This window comes from Balaenoptera acutorostrata, chromosome 2 (genome assembly GCF_949987535.1).
Source record: "Balaenoptera acutorostrata chromosome 2, mBalAcu1.1, whole genome shotgun sequence".
NCBI lineage: Eukaryota > Metazoa > Chordata > Mammalia > Artiodactyla > Balaenopteridae > Balaenoptera > Balaenoptera acutorostrata.
This window is the reverse complement of record NC_080065.1, coordinates 162625285-162634835: the sequence shown is the minus strand read 5'-3', so window position 1 is coordinate 162634835 and position 9551 is coordinate 162625285. Positions and strand designations below refer to the sequence as shown.

Here is a 9551-nt window from a genome sequence, read left to right as displayed (position 1 = left end):
GCCTTTCTGTGGTTCCACCCACCTCTTCTCTCTCTTCCTCCTCCTCCTCCCGTAAACAACTCTCCCACAGCTCCCGCCAATAAATAAATTAGGAGGAGGGTATGGGGGAGGGGTGCGGGGGGAGGAGGGGAGAGGAAAAGGGAGGCAGCGCGAGAGAGCGAGGCAGAGTCGGAACCGACAGCCAGGAGCCCGCACGCACCTCGCACCATGAGATGGCGACGCGCCCCGCGCCGCTCCGGGAGGACCGGCCCCCGGGCCCAGCGCCCCTGCCCCGCCGCCCGCTCGCCGCCGCCGCTGCTGTGGACCGCGGTCCTGGCGCCTGAGGCGGCCGCCAGCGACGAGGTGGCTCCCGCGGGGGCCTCGGTGTGCTACGAGTCCCCGCCCAGCGTGGGCTCGGTGCAGGAGCTGGCTCAGCGCGCCGCGGTGGTGATCGAGGGAAAGGTGCACGCGCCGCGGCGGCAGCAGGGGGCACTCGACAGGAAGGCGGCGGCGGCGGCGGGCGAGGCAGGGGCGTGGGGAGGCGAGCGCCAGCCGTCAGCCGCGGGCCCGGGAGCGCTGCCCGCCGCCAACGGGACCGTGTCCCACTGGCCCGCGGGCCCCGCGCCCAGCGCCGCCGAGCCCGGAGACGAGGCGCCCTATCTGGTGAAGGTGCACCAGGTGTGGGCGGTGAAAGCCGGGGGCTTGAAGAAGGACTCGCTGCTCACCGTGCGCCTGGGCGCCTGGGGCCACCCCGCGTTCCCCTCCTGTGGGCGGCTCAAGGAGGACAGCAGGTACATCTTCTTCATGGAGCCCGATGCCAACAGCAGCGGCCGCGCGCCGGCCGCCTTCCGAGCAGCCTTCCCCCCTCTGGAGACGGACCGGAACCTCAAGAAGGAAGTCAGCCGGGTGCTGTGCAAGCGGTGCGGTAAGTTCCTCGCCTCGCGGGGCGCGCTCGGGCGGGGCGGGGAGGGCGCACTCCCGGGGCGTGGCGGGCGCCGGGCTTCGACGGCTTCCGGGCGGACGCGGTCTGAGCGGTGGAGTTTCGGGCTTGGAAGACTCTGGGCGATCCTCAGAGGAGGAAGGTTCGCGGATTGGATTCCACGGGCAGCGCCTTCTCCAGTGTCCCTGTTTCGAGGCATTGCCATTGCTGAAAGCCCAAGTTTGGTCCTCGGTTGGGGCCGCCTCAAACTTTTTAATTCCTTGGGGTTTCATTCGCCAAGTAGAATGGAAATGGGCCGGCTGCTTTCTTGCGCGTGCCTTCTTGAACTCTTTCGTTAGGAGTTGCTGTTAAGGGCAGCCGTGAGGGGCTTTTTCCTCTGAAGGAGGAAAGGTGAGTCAGACAGGACTGTAAAGTCTTCCCATCACTTCGAGTCCGGAGTGTGGACTTGGTCAGGGGTTTGTGTCTGTGGAGAGTCCAACAAGAACAGGACGGAGCACTGCGATTCCCCTTGCGATGTGGCAGAGATTTTGGCGAAGTCACGTCCGAACAGACAGGTGCAGTCTGCACCTTGTGAAAATGTGTATGTGAGAAGTATAAAGTTGGGTGTTTTCTTTTTGGTGACATCGTGTCAAGAATTGTTGTTTTCCCAGTCTTTTCGTTTGGAGTATGCTTTGGCACGTCAGTGCGTCGGAACAGATGAGCGTCATTATAGAGCTTCACACGTAGGCCCTTAAGGAGAATTTCGGAAGATAAGTTTAGCAATCGTGTTTCAAAGACCTTTCCCGATTTTACCACTGCAGAGGGTTCTTCCCAGGTCTCCTTAGTATTATCAGGTCTGAGAAATCAGCTGATAATCTGATTACATTTCTGAAGTAGCATTACGTTTATGCCATTCATAAAGTAATTTCTAGGTTCTAAATATTTGTGTAATTTCCTGATGATCATGTAATCACTAAAACATAGAGGGGTTTCTTCTCAAACCAAAAATTAACATGATTACACATCACAAATTCTAACATGCATAATAGATTTTCCCCTGGTCTTGATGTATCCGTCTGATAGATGGCTGGGTTAATTGAATTTTTACAAAACTCAGCACCATGCCATGCTCAGTCTGCCTGTGATGCAAAGTGTGTCAGCTCTTTTCAATTCGTATCAGGTGATGGCCAGTTATTTAAATTTCTGATTGGCATTTCTGATGCTTGTAGCCTGCGGTTAATTAATGCCTAACGATTTGGTTTTGATGTCAGGGAAGAGCATTGCTTATCCTCCATTGCCTTATTTTCACCATGCACTTTGTGCGCCAGAGACCTGTTAAGATTGCACCACTCTGTGGCCGGAAGCTGTTCTCAAACAGTGGTGCTGAAGAAAGCTGAGTGACGTTGGGATTCCCCGGGTCTGGCTGATAGATGTCACTATAAAACATGGGAAACTCTCTGCTGGGAGCTGTCTTATTAGGAAACACAAAAGCTCCTCACCATTGTACTGCATCATATGTTATTCTGTTAGAGAATCTGAAACAAAACATTTTAAGCCACGCTGTCATCCCATTTTCAGGTGTTTTATTGTATGCAGTTCAGGAAGGATTTTGCTTTTACCCCAAACCATGTGAGTTGTGGATCATCTACTGCACGTGGTGGAAGTTAATATAAAGGGGATCGTAGTTGGCAGTGGTGCCTAGGATGGGGGGTGGGGTGTTGCTAGATAAGCCATGGCGTTAGTTACGCCTTCTAACTAGAAAGAGATGTCAGTTTTCAGGGGTAAACTTCTTGTAAGGGTCCAGAGGACGTTTGGATAATGGAAAATTCATGTTGTCTGGAGAAATACTATTTTCGTGCTTCTAAGCCGAAAAAGCTTCACTAAAGGTAGTTTTGCCCTTTTGTTTGCCAAAGGAAATACATAGTTGTAAGTTGTGGCATGCTAAACAAAGCAGGGTTTTTTTTTTTTTAATGAACTGGAAATCTCCTGCGTGTAATGTAGTTGATTAAGAAATCATGAAGTTACTGCTTCAGGTTTGTGTAATTATTGTGTATGTTTGGTGATTTTAGGGTTATGTACTTTAAAGTACGATACCGCGTGAAACTTTAACTAATAGATTTAGCTAAAGACTAACTGAAATCGTGCTCAAAGTTTCTCTTGGAGTTTTACGAACGTAGTAGTTATTGTGACATTGTAGGCTATAAGTAAATAGTGTAAGCTATTTTATATAATGGAAACTCAGTAAATCCATACTTGGAATATGGGGTGTAAAAGTGTGTATGTGTGTGAAAACTTGTGAATTTTTCCAGTTGTGTGGTCTGGTTTAACAATGCCATTCAGAGCCTACCAGGCAAAGGAACACAAATTGGAAAAAAAAAATGTACAGAGAGAATAGGGACTGATTTGTCGTGGTCGAGCTGCTTCTGTGTGCTTTTCTGGTCAGGAGATTTCAGGGAGAGTGATGGAGCAGAGGGTTCTTATCTAACCACACGAAGCTGCCCTGGGGGCGCAATGGTTGTGTTCCTGCCTGAGCCCTGATGCTAGGCTGGAGAGGGGATCTAGGCAAGTCATTTTGTGATATCATACCCAGGGGAACAGTTTCCAGCTCTCCTTTGCTCAGCTGCAGTGTTGTTTCCTACAAGTTGCTTACTAGTGTAGAAACTACACGTGCAACAGATTAGCCTTAGGGTTGAGCTAATGGAAGTCTTCCCTGAATTATTTTTTCTCTCCTCCCCGCCCCCTCCCCCCATCTAAGAGAAACTCCTGAGTAGAGTCTGTATAAAAAGAAGCTCTTCTCTGAACAATGGACTTTTGGAAACAAAAACTGTGTAGTGTATTTTAGATGACAACGCAGAATCTCATAGCTTGTTTGCCTTATGTTTGAGGTTTGTGTGAATTGCACTTCCTTTACAGTTAAATTCTTCCCAGTCTTTGCTTTCTCTCTTGCTCACTACACAGGCTAAGACATTTCTAGGTTTTATATTTATTGGAATGCAAAATAATTTCAATGATTTTGTTCAATTAAATTGCCGTTATTCAAACAAATCATTGTTTGATGTACTACACTTCTAGTTTTCAAAGCATTGCCGTTATACTAGGCTGTAACTGATTCCCAAAAAGGAGTAAAAATACTGATGCTGAATAACATCTCTAATTGGGCCATGCAAGATTTGTACATCACTTGTGTTCTTACAAGCCAATCTAAATATTCAGTATATCATATTGGAATGTATAATAATGCAAACATGTTTATCAAATATTTATGATCAATGTCTTTCTTTTTCTCATGTTCTCAATAACTATTTAATAAAGTGTGCTGACCTTATGGTGTTATGAAAATGACAGAAATGCTGCAAGGATTTTCCAGCCAACTATTGAAGAGAATTGTTCTCAATAAAAGCTGTATTAAGGGCATAGCAATAGGAACAGATACAGCTTGACTGCTTGTCTTTCATAAATACATGTGTAAATGTAATTTCCCAAGTGCTTGTGATGGCTCTCTTTAAACTGTATAAATCTTACTGTCAATTCTATACTGTATATAGAACACTTCTTTCTGTTGAGTAGAGAAACCGTGTATGTATTTATATATATTTATGTTAAAAAATGAAACCAAGATGGGTCATCTGGGAAAACAACTCTTTGGAATAAAAATATTTTAAAAGGTGAATTTAAATATCTGAATCAGAATATATTACAAGGCAGACGGCGCTGGGTTGCTGCCGCCGCTGCAGCCATCGTGCCAGCCCCTCGGGTCTCAACTAGGCTGGGTGACGCTCCAGAATGGGAGACAAGCCAATTTGGGAGCAGATTGGATCCAGCTTCATTCAACATTACTACCAGTTATTTGATAACGACAGAACCCAACTAGACGCAATTTATATTGACGCGTCATGCCTTATGTGGGAAGGACAGCAATTCCAGGGGAAAGCTGCCATTGTGAAGAAATTGTCTAGCCTTCCGTTCCAGAAAATCCAGCATAGCATCACGGCGCAGGACCGTCAGCCCACGCCACATAGCTGCATCATCAGCATGGTTGTGGGCCAGCTTAAGGCCGATGAAGACCCCATCATGGGGTTCCACCAGATGTTCCTATTAAAGAACATCAATGATGCTTGGGTTTGCACCAATGACATGTTCAGGCTTGCCCTGCACAACTTCGGCTGACCTCCTCCCAGCCAGGCACTCATGCTGTTTCCTCCTCCCTCCTCTTCCCGATATTATTCATGCTCCTCCAGATGCTCCAAATATCATACACAAATGAGCAGGGCCGCGGTGGGAGTGGGCGCAGTGCGCTACTGCTGCCGAGGTATTGTGCATGATGTTTGGCCGCTAGACTAGTTGCATCTGACGGGAGAAGTTTGTGTTGTACCAGCGCATGCCTTGGAAAGAGTTAAGTAATGCGGAAGGTTGTCTTTTTTTTTTTTTTTTTTAAATCTACTGACAAGTTGCTCTAGTAACCCAAAGAAGTGAAGGAGAAAGCAGCTGCCTCACCACTGAGATATTGATTTGTTCAGATGTTTCAATGCCGCATGATACAATAAAACCACGAAAATTTTCTTAAAAAAAAAAAAAAAAGAATATATTACAAGCACTAGGCGATCATTCTCATCAGTTGTGGGAGATCTATAAATCCTCTGGATCTAGGGAAGGTTTTACCATATGTCTTAATATATTAGGTAAGACCAGGAAGCTTCAACAGCCCTGAGGGTCAAAACAATGGGCCGTGCTTCCGCTGGCCTGTATACTTATAGCAAATGAGAGCAAAAGACGTGATTGGGCGGGTTATTGCCCTTGTCAAATGCAATCTATTCATTGTTCAGGAAATCTCCTTTGCTTCGATGCCCATTTTCCTCCTGTTATTTTTTTCTTAATTATAAATGTAACATCTTTTAAAACCTATTTTTAAATTTCAGTGACAAGTGATGAACTGGCCAGATGTCCAAAGATCTTGAAACTCTCATCTGCCCTCAGTACTTAGCAATACTTAGGTTTTTTGTTTGGTTGTTTTTGATATGCTCAAAGGATATGGAAAAATTATGTCTATAGATAGTTCTGATTGAATGGGTATCTTGATTAGCCTTATATAAATGAATGATAATGAAAACAAAGTATATAATGAGAAACAGTGGTAGGGATTCATGAATTATTAGTCATTGAAAGTATATAATAAAGTTTGTAAAGAAAACAAAAAGTAAAAAAAAATTAGGGCTCTTATGGACTCATGCAATTTGTTACCAAAAACAATAGTGTAACAACATGTTTTCATCAAAGTTTTCATAAGAAAGTGAGAACGAATTTTTAATGTCCTTACTTTTAAATAACAGAAATGGCTATTGTAGACAGTTTTCCATTCATGTGTGAATGCTCTAAATTTGTGCATGCACATTTTACTCTGTGCTGTTATGTTATCATGAAATTTAAGTTAAAATGAAAGTAACATCATGAAAGAATGTGTGACCTAATGTATGACTCTCCCAAATATCAGTCATTTTCTAATACTTGAGCAGCTGATTAGTGATGCAGCCTGTCACATTTTAAAATCTAAAGTTGAATTATTTGCAAATGTACAGAATTCAGACCTAACTTTTATTGAGTTAAGTGCTAGTTGAGAGGCTGTATTTCGTATTACTGTGTTTTCATATTGTTTAGGGCTGTGATGGGCTTGAGGTAAGCCTGTTTCTGAAGGCTTGTCTCCTGACTCTCCATCTGCAAATGATCCATACAGGTCGCAGAAGATTTAAAAAAAAGAAATTTTGGTGAAGTTGAAAGCTTAAAATGGGTTGACGAATCTCTGCTTGGCATAGATCTGATAGTTAGGAAATAGTCCCCCCCCAACATAGACTTGCCACCCAGCCATCCTAGAAAGAGATGCCTAAGTGGTAATTGACATTATTTTTTTAGTCTTCCAGAGAACCAGGATATTTTTCCCTTTGGAAAATAGTTTCCTGAGAAACTATCCTAACTTTGGTTCTCCCCATTAGGACCTAGCCATATTTATATCCTGTTTTTTTTTTTTTTTTATACTAACTACAAAAACAAAAACAAAAAGAAACTTAGTTTACTCACAGCTTGGATGGTACAGGGGAGATAGAGCTATCAGTTCCTAACTCAGGCTTCAGCTGTGTCTTCCCTTCATCTCTGTTTCCTTTGTGAGGACACTGCAGGGTAAAGCTTTAGGTAAATGATGGGGCCCATGAGTGGATCTGAGTCTTCAAGAGAGCAAGTATGTACTGATGCCTGCTCATGGCCACACTGACAAGTCTTCTCTTGACACCTTGGAATTCGGCTGTCTGGGTCTAAGTGTGTCAGAATATGGAAGTCCTAGATCACAAGATGTGAATGTTGGGAGTACCCTGGTGGCCTAGTGGTTAGGATTCTAGGCTTTCACTGCCATGGCCTGGGTTCAATCCCTGGTCACGGCACTGAGATGCTGCAAGCTGCACGGTGCAAAAAAAAAGATGTGAATTTACAATAGGTGTCTTTCAGTTCCTGATAGGCTCTTTGTCCCTCCCATGAAGACATAGATGGTAACCTGCATTGCATCTCTATTTCAGGGGCTTCCCTGCTACAAAGCCCAGGGCTCTGGCTTTGGAGGTCTGCCCCAGTCAGTGTGCTGGGAACTAGAAGAGCACAGCTCTGAGTGCTGCCTGCTTCTGGAGCTGGGAGCCAGGTTTAGGAGGTCAGGCCCAGAACCTAGAGGAGGGAATTACTTCTTTCGCTCTACTGTGCCAGCAAGTGTGAGCTGAACAGAGCCCAGCACAAGGGGGCATGCCTGATGTGGGCCCTAGGGTCTTGGTAGTGGGCACACCCGTGAGCCCGGGGCATGGAGGGGTCATGATCAGAGAGGTGAAGCCCTCTCTGCTTTGCTGCGTTTGGAAAGTCACAGCAGTAATACTGTCTTCCCAAATGTTTGTCTCTAGCCTGGGAATTGCTGTTAAGGCAAAGGAAGCTAAAAAATTGAGGGGCTTACTAAGACCACCGAGTTATAACTATCACTCATTGAGTTTGTATCTTTTTTCCTCTTTGATAGACACATGTTGCCTGACCTGTGTGGGTTAAATCCGTGTTGAATAATCAAATGAATAAATGAGTGAAGCATCCCGGATGCTTGTTGGAGGGTGTTGCTGGATGGTGGCAATCACTGTTCTAGGCTGAATTTTGGAGAAAACAAGCAAAACCTCTGATTCTTTCTCTTCAGGTCTGTGATTTGGTGAGCTAGCCTCTTTGTAGGAAGTAGCATTTAGAACAGGACACCATTTCCTCCTCTGGATCAACCTTTGGGCTTCCGAGAAAGGTTATTTAATTTCCTAAAATTTGTTTTTTCATAACTTATTCCTGGATTTTAATATTCCGTATTCTGTGTACTCTATAGCCCCAGCTGGGGAACAGAATTCCGTGTGTTGTAAACACTTCCAAGCACAGAAGGGGTTTTCGATCGTCAATGAATCCCTGCCACTGTTTTGAGCAGACCCATTACCAAATCATCCCAACCAATTTTATTTTGGGTACTAGATCTCAGCTCTCAGAAATTCTGTGTTCTCCCTGATCTCCCCCATAGGTGTTTCACCACGTCAGCCCTGTAAGTTCAGTTCTTGTAACTGAAGATGGAAAAGACTGCTTGTATCCCTCAGAAGTAATAAGAAAAGAGTTTGGGTGACTGACTTTTCACTTATTCTTTCCTTTGTCGTGAACATCCTGTCAGCTCTTGCTTAGAATGTTAGGTGGGACGGCACCTATCCATTTGGGCTCTGGTGAACAATGAGGTCCTTTTCCTCCATTTTCTTGGCTGGCCCTGGAGACACCACGGGCGATGTGTCATCCGTGAAGCAGCAGATGCAGTGGCGGCATTTTCTTCTACCGCAGGGAGCATCCTGGCTGCAGCCCAGTGCAGACCTGGAGCGGAGGTTCTTTCTGTCTACCGAGGAGGAGAAGGGCAGCTGTCGAGGTTTCAGGTAAAATTTGCCATTAGCCTTTGTCCTCGGGCGGTGATTCTGGCAGTGAAGGCTCTTTGGTGGCTGCCTGCACGGAGATGTTCTGCTCAGAGTTCGTTGTCGTGCCATCAGCGCACAAGGACCACAGCTTTGAGATTTCCCCCGCTCTCGATTTCTTTGCAAGTCGGGACACCTCTGAGATACTCTTTCCTCCAAGGTCCTCATTCCCATCCACTGAGATGGCGCACATCTTTTCCTCAGAAACCGTGGCAACTTTTCTTTCATTGCAGTGGGAATTTTATTAAAAAGTCAAGCATTTTTGGACCACAGTCTTATTCTGGTGAGTGTTTTTCCCCCCAAGTTGTAATAACATAAAATTTACCATTTAAATTATTTCTAAGTTGCAGTTCAGTGGTATTAAGCCTTCACATTCACAGGCCGCCATCACCACCATCGGTCTCCAAAAGTTTTTCATCTTCCCAAACTGAAACTCCAAACCAGTTAAACAATAATTCCCTTTTCCCTCTCCTCCAGCCCCTGGCAACTACCAGTCTAATTTGTCTCCATAATTTGACTATATTTTACCGCATTTTAGTGGAACCACACAGTATTTGCCTTTTTGTTACTGGCTTACTTCCCTTGGCATAATGTCTTTAAGACTCATCTGTGTTGTAGCATGTGTCAGAATTTCATTCCGTTTGAAGGCTGAATAATATTCC

At 45.3% G+C, this 9551-nt stretch overlaps 2 protein-coding genes across 2 annotated transcripts; both read left to right on the top strand.

Moving 5' to 3' along the window:
• The first annotated feature begins 207 nt into the window (after positions 1 to 207).
• Positions 208 to 3007, top strand: LOC130707189 (pro-neuregulin-2, membrane-bound isoform-like). The gene is made up of 3 exons (XM_057540411.1): positions 208 to 904; positions 1258 to 1309; positions 2968 to 3007. The coding sequence occupies exons 1-3, from the start codon at positions 208 to 210 to the stop codon at positions 3005 to 3007; spliced, it is 789 nt and encodes a 262-aa protein (XP_057396394.1).
• A 1598-nt stretch (positions 3008 to 4605) lies between these two features.
• LOC130707376 (nuclear transport factor 2-like) lies at positions 4606 to 5307 on the top strand. Its single transcript, XM_057541611.1, has one exon. It carries the CDS (start codon positions 4682 to 4684, stop codon positions 5063 to 5065), a length of 384 nt encoding a protein of 127 aa, XP_057397594.1. The 5' UTR covers positions 4606 to 4681; the 3' UTR covers positions 5066 to 5307.
• The last annotated feature ends 4244 nt before the right edge of the window (positions 5308 to 9551 follow it).